At 38.0% G+C, this 16,419-nt stretch overlaps 2 protein-coding genes across 3 annotated transcripts in view; both read right to left on the bottom strand.

Annotated features, from left to right (window-relative positions):
* The window catches only part of LOC131313865 (F-box/kelch-repeat protein At3g06240-like), a 62,872-nt gene extending 49,024 nt beyond the window's left edge, over positions 1-13,848 (bottom strand). The window contains exons 1-2 of one of the 2 annotated variants that reach the window (XM_058342368.1): positions 12,646-13,848; positions 4,421-4,618 (exon numbers count right to left, since the gene is read on the bottom strand). In XM_058342368.1, coding sequence (XP_058198351.1) covers positions 12,663-13,793 — 1,131 coding nt within the window. In that variant the 5' untranslated portion in view covers positions 13,794-13,848 and the 3' untranslated portion in view covers positions 4,421-4,618; positions 12,646-12,662. Of the gene's footprint in view, positions 1-4,420; positions 4,619-12,645 lie in introns of those variants that run through there. The other variant, XM_058342364.1, reaches the window with a different exon arrangement.
* On the bottom strand, positions 3,376-4,727 carry LOC131313876 (F-box/kelch-repeat protein At3g06240-like). The gene has a single exon (XM_058342376.1). The coding sequence runs from the start codon at positions 4,592-4,594 to the stop codon at positions 3,512-3,514; it is 1,083 nt and encodes a 360-aa protein (XP_058198359.1). The 5' UTR covers positions 4,595-4,727; the 3' UTR covers positions 3,376-3,511.
* Positions 13,849-16,419: the final 2,571 nt, after the last annotated feature.

A 16,419-nucleotide genomic window follows, 5' to 3' on the forward strand; every position in this document is an offset into this window, starting at 1 on the left:
TCTGCTTAGCCTCTCATTTTCGAGGTGATATCTCTCCTCTCTTTTACGTTTCTGTCTTATCTTTATTTTTCATACCTTCAATGCGGACATTGAATAGTTCAAGTTGGGGGGAGGAATCACTTTGTTCTTTATCTTGTTAAAAAAAAAAAATAAATTTGAAAATTAAAAAAATACTTGTTGGATCCTGTTTGCTTGAGTCTCGGAGATTGCGATATCTACTTGTTGGTTGCTAGTGTTGAGAATTGTTGGGCATTAATTGAATATTGATATTGCATGGTAGTTCTTTTTGCTAACTTGGCGATAGGAATTTATCCTGGCATACACTCTTAGCATCTTTACATTGCACGTTTCTTGGACCTTGACTGCTTGTGAGTTGTGACTTGAGTGCTTTCAATGGCTAGATTGGTGGAGACTTATGCCCATGTGAGCTTTAGTGCCTTTCCTTTCTTTGGAGTGGTGTCACATAAATTCTTTGTTTGTCATAAAAAAAAATAAAAATAAAATAAAAAAAAAAGGGCTTAATCATTGTTGATCTCATTATCTTTTGTCGTCAAGTGTTGAGACTTAATACATGCCTGTTATCTTATTCTTTTGAATTGGATCGTTACTTGATTTTATTGCCCCTAGGAGAGGATAATAGGCCATCTTTGCTAATTGAGCCGGTTCGTTTCTTTTCCTTAAATATTTATCCTTGCAAGCCACATTGTGCCTTTTGCATGAGCCTTTTTCTTGTTAACCTTCACCAACCAAATTGTGTCTTGAGAATGGCGAGCTAATCATGTGAAAGTTAATTTTTTGAAGAGAATATGATAAGTGTTTCAAGAATGTTGTACTCGAGTTGCAGTATTCTTCCCCAAAAAAAAAAAAAAAAAAAAAAAAAAAAAAAAAAAAAAAAAGAAGAAGAAGAAGAAGATAGATTGAAACTTGAATAAAATAAATAAAAAATAAAAAATAAAGATAAGGGGAAGACACCAATATACTTGTTACAAGAATGAAATAAGTTGTTTCATCTTGGAATTGTGTGAAGGGTGAAGAATATGAGGGATATGGCGGAGTTGAAAAGGGTTGAAAGAGGACGAACATTCTTATACTTGCCTATGTTATCTTGGCCTAATTTCAGACACTTGCTTATAATTTATCCTAACATTTGAAGCACTTTTCCTTGCCTACCGATATAACCGAATAAAAGTCCTATTTGATCTTAGGGGCAATGAGTTGTGGTTCGATGGATAGGTAGTCTTTAATACTTGACATTCCTTTCATGAGATCATGTGTCTACCTTAAAAAGCTTTCTTTTCGTGTCTAAGTGTGCGGGGTATTTTGGTTTCATATTGCATAACTTCTGCCCGCACACATTGAAAGTTTCATTAAATGCACCATGTTTCGAGCGTTTTCTTTTGTTGAGTGCATAACACGGTGAGAATTGAAGTCGAGACTCGGTCCGGAGAGAGTACTTAGTTGTGATTCACTTGTGGTTAAGGTCCTTACTCACACACGCTAAGTTTGGATGCCATGATTTATTTCTATGTTTTGATAGCCTTCAGAACTAGTTTTGCATGTGCTATATTCTTGGCATTGGCATATCAATGAGTCGCATTGCAGGTTTTTGAGTTACAAGTAAAGGGATCCGCGGTGTTTTGTGGATGATCACTGCTGAAAATCCTCACGAGACTTCACTCGTCCTACCGGGGCCACCCGGGGGTTTAAAAGATCTATCTCTTAATCAGTTGTTTTATAAATTTTTTTTTATTTTCTTTGCTCGAGGCTAGCAAAGTGTAAGTTGGGGGGTGTGATAGGCGCGTAAATGTTCACATTAGCGCCTCCTAATTTATCTTTGTTACGTCTCATTTATGTTATTATTTAAAGTTTAATGCTTAATTTGTGTATTGTAGGTATTCGGAGGATTTAGTGCAAGAAGTGCGAAATTAAAATATTATATGGTGATTGAAGGTGGTCCGTTTGAAGGTCAATACAGAGTCAAGAATTTTGCTATGAACTTAAGTAGTCCATGGGCATGACTACATAGGATAATAATGGCTTTTGGATCAATTGGGAATTAGGTCGGTCAGTGAAGTGTGGCCCCGACTTGGAATTAGAATTAAAAAAGGAGAGAAGGGTTGTTGGCTTAATATATATATATATATATACACACATGCCCACATATGAAAGGAGAAGATTTGGGGGCTGCCGAAATCAAAGAACAAGGCGGCGGAAAAGAATGAAGAAAGGGACTGCCGAGTGCCATTTTCTTTGGTTAGGATTTTATTTCGGCAGCAGCTTTAGCTTTTGGAAAAAATTGGCAGCAGCAGCTTTTGAAAAAAAAGGGCGGCTGTCAGCGGAAAAAAATATAAAAGGGAGGAGGGAGGCGACTACGGATCTTGATTCCGACGCACGCATAACAGAGGGAGCAGAACGGTGGCTGCCGAGGCTTTCGTTTGTCTTTCGAGTTCTCTTTTCTTTCTTTCATGTTTTGAAGCTTTGTTCAATTACTCACATTCCGGTAACTAGTTTCAATTTCTGTTTTTAATATAAGTTTTTCGTTGGTTCTTGTTTAACTTAGATTTTCTGTTTATTTTTCATCTCGCACAATAGCAGCATGTTTCAAATTTAGGGTTTCTTTTGTTTATTGCATAATGATTAGTGAGTAGTTATATAGGTAGGGTCGCGGGGTGATTAGCACGCCGTGATCAGTTCGGGTACTGCTCTTTTTATCAAACAATGTAAAAATGATTTAAGATTGGAAAAATACTTCCCGCGGACGAATCTGGGCATTGTCGGAGCCCTTGTGAACGGGGGAATGGGGGTCCAAAACCCATTCTCCGCTGCGCATGGGTATACGGCGACCCTAAGGTTTCGCATCTTGCGGGGTATCTTTTCAATCCAAAATTGAACGTTTTTAAGAATACCAAATTGAGCAGGTTGATCTGGACTGGTTACGAGTGCTATGAACCCTACGACTGTACCTCTTTTTAATTATTTGAAAAGAAAAAAGTTATTTTTCTTAAGTTTTAGTTAATCTCAAACAAAACAATAAGGGGTGGCTACCTAAGAGCTAATTTTAATTCTACAACCCGAATTTTTAGTCAGCACACATCACCGTCTCTGTGGATTCGACTCCGGACTTACCGGATATTATGCTGCGTCGATCTCCGCCCTACGCTTGGGGCAACCCATTAATTTAGGACTAGGAAATCGGTCAAGCAACTAAATACCCCAAACATGGAGTATTACAATAAAAAGGTCGGGTCACACGCTATGCACGTTTGCAAGTCGAATTTCAACAAAATTTTCCAGATTTCTGATTCATTACAGCATAACTCTGGGAGATGCAACATAAGCCCAACCATAAAACTTCTGTAACAAGTGCAAGTATACAATTACTTCCGACCATAAACCTTCTGTCGCACAAACAAACGAGAAGAAGAAGAATATTTTCAAGAAAAAAGGGCATAGGGTCACTCATATTTCACAAAAAAAATAAAATAAAATAATAACTGAACAAGCTTCTCATTCATTGCCTCCCAATCCCTCCTCCATGATTAGGAGAGACGAGGCTCTCGACATAGGTGCTTCCGAATCTAAATTTAGCTGGAAACCCACGAACAACCATGTCCCTCAGTGTTTCTTTTTTCGAACTGTACACAACCAGTTTTTGTATACGAAACCAGTTTTTCAACAAAAATTCGTCTTCCGCTAACATACACAACAAATCCACCGTATACAACTCGGGCATACCAATTGTAAATTTCAACCAAGACTCTCTCACTTCGTACTCCTTCATCATCCAAAACTCGGTTTTACGATACCTTTGATCAACCAAACAGAGACAACCCCCAAGGACTGCTGCGCGATAGTAATATAAACTACCGTCTGTACCAAACAAAGCAGGCAGCTGCAACTCCTTGAAACTCTCTTCCGACAAATCAAAGGCGACAATCACATAGGATTCATTCCTCCGACAAAGGAAATGGAGACGCCCGTTAACGAAAACCCCACAAGAGGTTCCCTGAAGGACATAATTATGGGAACCTTGAATTCTCCTCCAAGCATTAGTTTTGAGTGAATAGACAGCCACAATGATAGTATCATGCTCAGCTGAGTATGGAGTACCAAAGTAAGAGAATATCACGACCTTGTAATCATCCGTAAGAGAATCGTAACCAACCCCATAAACGTTAGCCCGAGGGAGTGCAAAAGGAAATGGGGGCAGCTCTCTACATTCTCTAGTGGATGGATTCAACAAGAAGTTGGAATCGTCGTATCGGTTGACTAGAAGCAGACCCTCGCAGGAGCTCAAGACCTTGATTTCGGAACTACTATCAGGTAAATCAACAGTCACGATCGTCGGATTTACGCAAGCGAAATCGATAGAGTGGAGGTTGTAAGAGGTGGAACTGGAAGTGATGATAATTATTTTCTGCTCGGCATAGTTGGTCTTCTTGGTTCGATTGAGGTGGGTTTTGACAAATTCGGAGCCGGAGATTAGGGAATTCCAGGAGGGAGAAACAGACTTGAATCGGAAAAGGGATTTGACGGGTAGTCGAGAGAGTATGTCGGTGAGGATCTCTTGGGGAAGGATCTCGTCGTTGGACATGACTGCCGCCTTCGGAACGAGTTCCTACAGATAGAAAAGAAAGGAGGATATATGAATCGGAGTTGTTTGGGTGGTGGTAAATAGTGGATTGTTTGGGTGGTTGCCGGAGGGTTGTGGTAAGTTGTGGTGATTGGTGGTTTTGGAGATGTCTTTATAGGCAGTGGTCGACTGGAGAGTGGAGATGCTAACGATCTAAAGAAAAACATAAAAAAATAAAAAAATAAAAAAATAAAAAAATAAAAAAATAAAAAAAATTGGAAACGGGTCAACTCAACTGGTCGATCAGGAGTTTCATTTCCTAAGATTGATCGATTTATCCGTCGTGGTTCGGAGTCTCGCCAATTTTATGAAATCAAAATAGGGGATTTTTGGAATGCGACCAATCATTAAAAAAAACATCTTGGTGGTAAGCTTTTGTGGCAGGAAATATACTTTTATGTTGAAGTCATTCCCGTTGGAATACTAGAGGGCACCTATCCCTGATTCTGCTATTTACTGAAAAAAATTCTGAAATAATATAGGGTAAATCATCGGAATGGCTAGAAATTGAAAGAGTAAGGAACACACCGATCTTATAGAGAGAAAAGACACTTTCACATCTTCTTAACTAAAATAAAATGGCTCAAAAAAAGGGGGACTTCTGCAAAGGGAGATCAGGTTAAGATGCTTATGTGTGTGTCATTCTAGGAATGCTGAGGTTCTATGTTCTATTTTAACTTTTTGGTAATTCTCCTTCTAAATTGTGTTTTTACCTCTGAGATATTCTAAACTGCTATCAAATGATCAAAAGATTGTAGAAAGAGAAGCATGGTAATCACTTTTGACAGGTGATCTTTGAACTGTGAGTTATATTACCACAAGAAGCACACGATCGAATAAAGTCTTTTTCTGCATAGAAGACCTGCCTTCCTAAACTTCTTTTTAGACTTCCTATAGTCAATTACTAGGGTTTGCCCGCGCGCAATGCGTTTTGAACGCAACTAAAATTAATTACGAAACTATTAATCACCCCGCCTAAGAAGCTGATTTATACACTTTCTCATAATTAGTGCATTTCTTAGGTAACAGAATTTCTTTGATATGTTTAGTCTTCTCTCATATCAGGAAAACGTGTAAAACTTAAAAGGAATATAGAATGAAGGATGGAGATTTATATAGATGGGATAAAGCTAGACCGTTGGATTTATGTAGGACATAAGATTTGAAAACTAAGCTCTCTTAGAGCATCCACAGTGGAATAATCAAACGTGGATAATCAAAAGTTGCCACATCATCTTTTGGTTATCTATTTAAGAGGTTGCTAAGGTTAGCAATGTAGATGTTCATGATAGCATAATCAAAACTTGCCACGTCACCTTTTCAACCTATAAAAATCAAAAAATTGTAACCATATAAAACAAATTTTTTTAAAAATAGTTTTCAAACTAATAAAAAAAGGTTATTAGAATTTAAAAATAATTTTTTGAAAACTTTTATTTTGAAAAAAAAACACTTTTTGGAAAAAAAATTTAAAAAAGTTTCTAAAAAAAAGACAATTTTTTTTAAAATAACAATTTTTGAAAAAAAAATAGTTTTAAAAAATAGTTTTTGAAAAACAATTTTACTGTTTTGCAAAAAACACAAAAACTTTTTTTAAAATATTCTTCTTAAAAACATTGGAGAGAGAGAGAGAGAGAAGAGAAAAAGTTTTTGGTTATTGGCAAAAGGTTAATTGCTAGTTTTGATTATTCAATGGCCAAAATTTGATGATTTGCTGAGATGTTGTCAAATTTGATTATGCCACTGTGAGCACTTTTATGAAAAAACATTGTTAACTTTAGCAATCTTATAGTTTTGGTTATTCCACTGTGGATGCTCTTATTATATAGATGACATATATATGATTGGGTGCTGCTGTGAAATTCAATCTGCTGGCTTTATAACTAAGAATGTGTAGCCAAAGGACAAGTTATTTCGACTTGTCAAAATAATATACCAAATAGTTTACATGCTTGATGGATGGAACAAAAGGGATTGAAAGAACACGGTGTGGTGTATCTTTTGCAAGTTTACTATGACAATGCGGAGAGTTATCTGCCTTTTCTTTGTAGAAGTTCATGGATTCAATAGTCGTAGGTTTTTCTTCCATGCCTTCTCCGTTTAATCAGAAGCGAAAAAGGTATTGCTATTGCAGAAATTGACATATTACTGTAGATGAAGTTTATCTTAGTAAGATTCAAAACTTCCCCTTCTTCCCGATAGATCATGTGGTATACGTAGCACAATCAATTACACTTGTGGAGTTTAGTTGATTTTTTTGCATGGGATATTGGTAGTTTGTTTCTCCTGAAACAAGGAATTATGGTATCATTATAAAACCAAAGTTTAAATTAGTACCATTCTAGTGTTTTGTTCAATTTATATGGTGTTTGTCATCACTAGGATGCATAGCTGCGGTTACAAGTTTTGTTGTCCATCTAAAAGGAGGCAGGGGGCATCCGTGGGGGACCGGGGGTCATGCATTTGTCTCAAAAGGTGCTGAATCAGGTTCTTTTTTCTATGATGCTTCGAGTCATTAAAAGCGAACAATGGCAGAGCAAACTGTTTAAGTTTCGTTTCCTAGTAACTGAAACAACAGACCAAAACAAAGTTTTGATCATTGATTATGGGCATTATTTACTTCTGTGTCAAATTTTTTTTCATTCCCGTTTGGAGGCATCTTAATTTGGCCTTTTATGTTAGCTAGCATCCTTTGCTTTTTGGTGTGATAGGAAGAAGGCGGCGTAAGTCTGCAAAGGGGACTGACTGACTGAGCGTTAAAGATCAAGCTGATACAGATAGACCTCCCAAACAAAAATCAACAGGAATGCCTTCTTCCTCTTCTATCAGCCCTGCCAAATTCCCTCTTCTATTCAGATGAAGTCAGAAACAAGGATTGCCGGCTGGCACTGATCCTGTTTTGGTTAAAAACCCATCTTTTCAGATAACTACAAACCTATTAATTTAGCTGATGCGCATGAACCTGGTCCTCTTATACCAACTGAAAAGCCCTCTGTACAACAAGTGTCTGCCACATCTAGGCCCTTAAGTGCTCCAGTTGTTCATGGACCTAAACCAACTCCCCCTGTTGTTTCCACGGTTCAAACCACCACTGCTATTGCGTTCAGTAAGTGCACCTGGGTCTTGAACCTTCAACTTCCTCAACCTGCAGTAGTTATGTTGTTCCTCAACCCTGTGAATAAGAGATCTCAAGATCACTTCGTTTCTGAATTTCCAGCCTCTAAGTCAGGGTGTCAGAACAACAGTGCAGTGACCGATGACTTTCCTCACCTTGATATTATCACTGACCTCTTTGACGATGAATGCCAAGGAAACTAGGGCAAACAAAATATTCCACCAAAGTTTTAGCAATCCTCACCATCTGAACCGTCAGTTCTCTTATGAAACCTCAACCTCCAATGCCCCTCCCTTTTGCTCACAAACTGTCAGTCCACATTCCAAATAGTGGAAGTTTTATGTCCCAAGTGTAAGTGGATTATCTGCTGGGTGCAAGTAAAACAAATTGCATCCGACACACAATCCACTCCACCTAACAAGTAAAAACCAGAGCCAGCCATTTGAAACTGCGACTGCAAAGTTCGCAAGGGCAAGGGTTTCGCAGAATGTGTTGGAATTGGGATTGGACTTGTTGAGGGTCATGGTGGTCGAGACAAGGGAGCAACAAAAGGTCGAGATGGTGACTGCAGTTTCGCATTGGAAGAAGAGATGAATGGGAGGTGTAGCAGGATTTTTCACGGAACTCAAAGGCCCTGCTCCCGACCTGAGATATTGTGAGGAGTCGCCAAGTTCATTAAAGCCTTATTTATTGTGTAGAGAGTGGACATGGCTGAGCATGTCATTAGGTATCATTAGTGTTCTAAAAAACGGGATTAATCTCTGGCAGGACCTATCCGATTAGATCCGAATAATTGCTATGCACCGATTAACTGCCGATTACTAATTGATATGGGCCGATTACTACGCCTCGAAGCTTGAAGGTGGCTGACCGCTCTACAAGCACCTAACGACTTTTAGAACATTGGGCATCGTAGTGCTATGTTTTGGAGCTTCTCCTGGAGGAGGTCCATGAAGCCTAGAGTGCTTGCATGGTATGCGGAGTCATGAAACCAGAGGAGCTCGCTTGCCTTACCCCGAGGTATTGGGCCCGCCGGTAAGTGCCACGTGGCGATGCTCTTCCAGTACCCACACTCCCATCCTCAATTTTCTGTGAAAAAGAAATTCATTGAAGCTGTAGGTTATCAAGGACTTGTGGAGGTTCTCGTATCGTGTTATACATGAAACGGGCATATTGTGCATTCTTTCGCTCCAGTGTTCATGAGTTATTTACACATTCAGTTTACTGAGTTATTTGAGTCATCTATAGATGCAAGCACCATGTCAATCAAAAAAAGAAAAAGATGCAAGCACTTTCTAGGAGTGCCTCAACTTTTAAGGAGATAAAAATAATGCAGCAAGGAGTTCAAAAGAATCAAAACTACTCTTGTGTCTTACCATTGTGTGTTTCGACATTGTGGGAGTTTAACTAATGCATCAAGGAGTTCAATTTCCTCCCTTTATGTGTTTCGACATTGTGGGAGCTGGGGCCTAAGGTAAAGTTTGTTTTTGTACGGCATCAGTTGAAGAAGTGATGTTTACACAGCTACCATTTTCATTTTCTTTTTCTTTTTCTTGGTTTCATTTTAGCATCACATGAGGCTATAATTGTAGTTGTAAGTTCTTTGGAACTACTAACATTTTATAGTGTGACCGTGTTATTACGCAAATAGTAATTAACAATACGCACGAAAATTTCTAGTTGTAGAAACCAATTGTGCCACAACGAAAGAGAGCACAACACTAAGCAAATGGGCACGAGACGACGTGCTATGTATAACAGTCATACCCAAGAAATGAAACCCGGAGGATGTACTGTTGAAGTCACCCTAATCTTCAACCGTTTCCAATACACTCCGCACTCCAATAAAGCATGTCCTTTGGGTTAGCAAGACCTTCTGCACCCAAACACATTTTCATACTATTCAAGTGATCAAACCAAATTTGAAACCCCCATTGCTTGAATCAACTAGTCTCATTACAGCATATTTGAATCTAATGTTAAAAGTGAAAGCATATATAAAGACTAGAAGGGACACAACTAAAGAAAGCCAGGCTAGAAAAGTGAGTGAAACACTCAGATAAGCAAAGAATGTCTAACCTGAAATCAAGAATAACAAGTTTTCATGAGCTCTCAACTACACATGCGGGATATAGAAGGTACGTTTACTTGATTCAGTCACCAAAAGGGCATACAAAACACATGTTTGTGGAAAGAGAGATTGAATAGCAATGTCAATGGTACAAATGGTTCGAAAGTGTTAAGATTCATAGCAGTTCTACAAATGATATAGTGGTTTGCAACAATCACAAGTTTTACAAACCCGATCTGTGGTCAACCAGGAGAGGGGTGAAGAGGTCTTTAAGAACATCAGTCCAGAGAGGGACCCTATTAAGGAGATGAGTATTTGATAGTGTCATTGCCAAAAAAGGCGAACAATCATACCCAGAACCCATATGACCAACTATCCTTAGATTAATTGTCCCCAACAAAAGGATGATACTAGCATAATCTCACTATTTCCTTTTCTTTGAGAAGAAAGCAAACAAGAAATAGCAATTAATATCAATCGCACGCAAGAAATATCCAAGTTTTATCAGTATCCCATTGATACAGATATGAACCCAATCTAAAAGTAGTACTCATGCTTCATAGGTTAAGACTCCAACCATTTTAAGTGGGCACTAGCCGCTTGTAAATAACCATGGCTTCAATTGAAGTTCACTATTCATCACTTACCAATGCCCTTTGTACTCAAACTAGTAAATCTACTTAAATATCAATAAGGGATATGCATGTTCAACCTCAAAAAACCTTGAAATATAGAAGCTCTTGTTGCTGTAGAAGTTAATCTTAATTTTACATGTCAAAGTGGTTGGGAAGGTGAGGTATTCACCAAACTAAGAAGTCTTTATGATGTATAGAGACTAGAGAGAAATTCACACACTCAAAACACAGACAACGTTTTATTGATCACAACACAAAACTCTCTCTCTCAACATACACGTCCCTACTCTACCCCCTCGCTTCACTCTAACCTCCTCTATATCACTCAACAAACACACATATGCATGGTCCACCCACATGCAAGATTACACTCTTCAGTTTAATGGGGCTGTGAATTGCAGGTATGAGAGGTTTTACATATGAAGGTGTCATGTTTATTGCAACTCTGTGGAAGAGATGTGAAAGAGAGACAAAGGAATCCCAAACAGGGATAGGGATAGCCCATCCTGTGATCTTCTGCAGCTTCATTCTCTGTCAGTTTGAGTTCTTCAACCATTTCAATGCTAGGGAGCTGGAGGAAAACTTTTTCAGCATGCATCACAATCAGTGCGCCGGGGTCTGCTCATTATGGTGCAAGTAGCCTATGTCTTGATTGAGCCTGATCAAGTCAGCAGTGCAAATTTGAACTGGAAGCTGTGGGTTACCTCTTTTCTGGGACTGGGAACTATGACTCCGATTTTGTCAGAGAAGACTTGTTTACAGGGTAGAAACAAATCCAGATATCAGCAGAAAAGGTTGGACAATCAGTTCAATATTTCATCAAGAATGGATGGCTTGCTCCCACGCCGACACACCAAACCAGCGAGCATTCCCTCAGAATCTGCATGAAATCTTCACCATGTGAGTTCTTGAAAAAAAAATGGAGAAGAGACTAACCTCTTTCAACTGCAATACTTCAGGATCTAGTGATACTTAAGACGGATAAAAAGAAATATTTACAACAAGAGTTCAGATTTCCATCTTTATAGCTTGTTGTGGTTCTCCAAATGAAAATTTCAGTTAGTATTTACAAGTACTTTATTCGACAAATTTACAAGTTTACTTGATTCAAAAGGAACCCTGAGAGTTTGGTTTCTTTTCTTTTCATACGAAATGCAGTCAAAGTGAGGTGCAAATGGCTCAAATTACAAAAACTTTGCCTTTCATACACTTGGAAATGGACAGCGTAATTAGGCAATCAGACCATAGAAGCATATTTTCTTGTGCTAAGGCATATTATATAATCGTATATAATTCAAAGGTTCAGCCAAGCACTCAGTTTTGATCAAAAAACGTCCTAGATGGCACTCCCTTAGACTGCTGTTCCATTACAAGAGTCTGAAGGACGGCTTCTGAGGTTATCTTTGAGGAAAAGAGGAGATTGACAGGCAAACACAAGGACAAGTCAAGGACCCAACCGTAAAACCATGAAAATCGAGTCATGTCCCTCACAATGATCTCACATCCGACAATCCTTGATTCATGCTCAATGGTTGCGAAAATCATCACACACTTAAATTCGTTTAGAGTATACTGGAGCTGAGCTAAGAAGGCCAAATTTGAATGTCAAGGTCTCGTTAACATGAACTCACGCGGTGTTTTTCTTTTGCCCATCAAAACTGTGCAACATGGAGGATGTCTGTGGTTGATATCCAGCATGTCTCAATCTCACACTCACCTCAGCTAAAACTCTCTAAATTTCCTCTAATTGTGAAAGTGATCTATCACCAGCCACAAATTGCTGAAGTGCATATGAACCTAAGTTGAGCTGCTTCCGGGGCCCTTTTGAATAGCTGTACTTCTCATCATTCTCCTAAACAAATAACTTCCATACTGTGGGAACATTAAGAAAGTATGACATATGTACTCGTGAGAATGCAAGGTGAAATGCTATTCTATTGAGACGGGTGTGAACCCCATCTATAAGTACTCATGTTTCATAGATTAGATTCCAACCATTTTAAGTGGGCCTGAGCCACTTGTATATGAATATTTTCTAAGTTCAGCATTCATCACTAACACATATAAGTATCAACAAGGGATATATGAATGTGCAACCTCAAAAAAACTTGAAATAAAGAAGTTCTCGTAATATGCATCTACAATTAAACATCAACAAAAGAAGCAGAGTCATTTACATTTCACAAAATACCTGAAGAAGCTTCTCATTCATTGCCTCCCAATCTCTCCTCTATAATAAGGAGAGACTAGGCTCTCGACATAGGTGCTTCCAAACGTAAATCCAGTGGGAGAGCCATGAACCACCACGTCGCCCAATGTTCCATTTTTAAAATTGTACACAACCAGTTTATCTCCATACGATCTATCATGTATCTTTTTCCTTGTTTTCAACAAATATTCATCTTCCCTTGGCAAACACAACAATTCCACTGCATACCTCTTAGGCACATCAATCGGAAATTTGGTCCAAGACTCTCTTACCCCATACTCCTTCATCATCCAACCACCAGTAGTCTCAATTACATAACTCTCCCCCAGATCAGCCAAACAGAGACAACCCCCGACAACTGCCACACGATAATCCAATATCTCCAATCCGCAAAACGAAGCAGGCAGCAGCACTTCCCTGAAAATCTCATCCGACAAATTGAAAGCAACAATCACAAAGGAACCAGTCCTTTTCCAACAAAGGAAATGAAGACACCCACTAAAGAAAAACCCACAAGAGGTTGTCCAACAAGGGACATAATCGATGGTATCTTGAATTTTCCTCCAAGCATTAGTTTTCAGTGAATAAATAGCCCCAATGGTAATACCACGCTCGGTAGGAGAATAAGTTTCAGTTTCATTGTAAACAATTTTCAAAACCTTGTAATCATCAGTAGATGAATCGTAACCAACGCCATAAACATCACGGAAGACACCACGAACTGGACCGAGTGCAGAAGGACATGTGGCCAGTACCTTATACTCTCTAGTGGATGGATTCCACAAGAAGTTGGAATTATCCACAAGGGAAACTAGAAGCAAACCATCGCAGGAACTCAGAACCCTAATTCTGACCGAAGAAAAATCAGCCAGTGTTTTGATCGTCGGGTTTACGTCCGCGAAATCTACCGAATAGAGATTGTGATGGGTGGAAATGATAATGAGTTTCTGATCAAGATTTTTGGGGTTTTGGGTCTTGGCTCGATTGAGGTGGGCTTTTGCGAAATAGGGGTCGGAGATTAGGGAATTCCATGAGGGAGAAACAGACTTGAATCGGCAAAGGGATTTGACGGGTAGTCGAGAGAGTATGTCGATGACGATATCCAGGGCAAGGGTTCCGCCATTGGACATGGCTGCAGCCTTCGGAGCTGTTTGCGTGGTTGCGGAGGATGGTGGAGATGGTGTGCTGATAAAAAAAGAAGTGGTGGAGATGGTGATCTTTTATGGCCCGTTCCAAAAACATTCTTAAAAAAATAAATAACTTATTTTACATTTTTAAATTAAAAATTAATGTAAATAAAAAATAATTTTTTAATTTTTTTTACATTGTATTAAAGATCTCGATAAGATTTATCAAATAAGATTCATATCGTATATTTTTAAATTTCAATAAACCCATAATTTTTAAACTTCAAATTGCCTTCTTAAAAAATAAGGGGGTTTTTTCGTTCTAGAACGGACTCTTAGTCATCCCTCCGAACCTTTTTTCAGAGTCAGTATTTTATTTTGGATTATCGCTTAATAAATGTTTGTTTTGTAAATTTAGTGTGTAAATGCATTTTCTATTTTGCGCCTAAAAGTATATTACATTTTGAAAAGTTAGTGAGTATAAGTATAATGATGATATCTTCATAGAGGGTAAGTAGGAACAGTACAGATAAAAGTTAATGTGAAATGTGTAATGATGATGTCTCCTCAATAAGTTGAAGTTACGAAATACTAGGATGCTTAAAAAAGAACGGAGGAAGTATCTCCGACCAAAAAGTCAAATTTGACCAGGCATGACAAGAGCATTTTTAATGAGAGATGCCAAATTTGAGCCGGAGATCGTAAAGGTTAATTGACACCCGTTTGCAATCCAATCCATATGAATGATGTGGCTTTGAAGGGATATGAAAACATGTTAATCTTCAGTCCTCTACACGCATGCCAAATTTTAAAAATGTGCCTGTTTGAATTTTTTATTTGTTTTTCCTTTCAAAGTTTGACATAAGAGTTGGCATAAGGGTTAGAGAATGATAACTTGACCTCAAACATATAGAATTTTATTTATTTGGCATAAAGGTTAGAGAAGAGGCTTTGATGTCAAATTGGAGATGCCAAAATGCCATATAAGTTTTCAAAACAATTTTGGCATCTCCAATTTGAAGTCAAGTGTTGGAGATGCTCTAAAAACGCTTCCAATACACATGTCAAATCTGACATGGCATGTCAAGTGAAAGAACTGGCATGTGAAGTAATTCCAACTCAAATATCAAATTCTTACGTGTCATCAATTGCCTAAGTAAGTTGGTAGGTGAAGTCACCTTCTAGACCTTCATAAAAAAAAAACGTGTCATTTGTCAATTGTCACTTGTAACATTTTCTTATTGCCACTATTAAGATTATCCATATATAGGTTTTATTCATACATGAGATAGTCTTTTTCATGGAAGCTCAATAAACAAGTTATTCATAGAGCAGCGCAATCTCAACTGTCTATTCGAGCAATTAATGGCTGATATTCAATTTTAATTATGACCGGTTACAATTAATTCTTTTTCGAAAAAGTTTCATTAACATCCAAATCGTCTAAAAATACTTTGGACGGTCGCGATTGGACTCCGTAACTTCTTCTTTACAGAACGACCATAATTGGATTCCCCGACTTCATGAAGTCACGTCTACATATTGTAATACCCACTGGATTTATCAGTAAGCCGAATTTTTTTGGCTTCATTCTAAATTTGTGTTTTGATCATAATTTTTTATTTTTTCAATTTCTCTTATCGGGATGAAAGAATAATTTTGCGAACCCACAAATTTACGGGTTCACAAAATAACTTGTGGTTACCCAATCCCAAGGGCTTGCTGGGCTGCCGCGTACCATGTTGTTCAATTTTCCACCGTTGAATGTGGAGTTTGATTACCATCTGATTTTCATAGTTGAATGGGGAGCTTGATATTTTTTTTTAAGCAGAAATAAACATATGATATATAAATGGGGCGGTTTCAGGGACACCCAAAAAAACACCACAAATCTCAATCTCATAGTTCCCGATTAAATTTTGATGATCCGAGCCGCTCAATATGTTCAGAACGTGATTTTAATGGTATCCGTGAGAAATCAGCAAAAACAAATTGATCAGGAAGGGCTTCATTGAGCAGTTTTTTATTGAACTGTTTAATAAAAAACTGTTCGGATAAAGTCTTTTCCGGTCTTTTTTTTTTTTGCTGATTTCTTTTCAAATACCCTCAAAATCACGTTCTGATTATATTAAGCGGCTCGGATCATCGAAATTCGATCAGGAACTTTGGGGTGTTTTTTTAGTTGTTTTCGAAACCGCTCCGATATATAAATATAAAAAAGGACACTACCGATCCAAAATACGTAGTACCAAAAAAAAAAAACACAACAAACCCAAAAAAAAAAAAATACTGAAAATTAAAGTGAGTGCCAAATAGTAAATTTCAAGCAATTGAAGTCGTACTACGACAAGTTAAAGTTCAGAGGGTGAACGAGAACAGCACATCTAGCGGCTTGGGACAAATAACTAAATTTCCCAGATTTCTGATTCAATACAACTCTAGGAGACGTAACTTTCCCCTACCCAGCTGTATCTATCTGGACACTTTAGGCCTTTAGGTGTGTATTGAGTTTTGTCCATCTAGCTGCTGTATTTTTTTTAACTTTTGATTGAATTCCTTTCCCCCATCCCTAATAAATTATTATTTTTGCCCGTAAAAAAAAAAAAGAAAAAAAAAAAACTCAACATAA

Source organism: Rhododendron vialii, chromosome 2a, assembly GCF_030253575.1.
Source record: "Rhododendron vialii isolate Sample 1 chromosome 2a, ASM3025357v1".
NCBI lineage: Eukaryota > Viridiplantae > Streptophyta > Magnoliopsida > Ericales > Ericaceae > Rhododendron > Rhododendron vialii.

Excerpts from the sequence above, each read along its gene's own strand:
- LOC131313876 (XM_058342376.1), bottom strand. The coding sequence starts at position 4,594 with ATGTCCAACGACGAGATCCTTCCCCAAGAGATCCTCACCGACATACTC.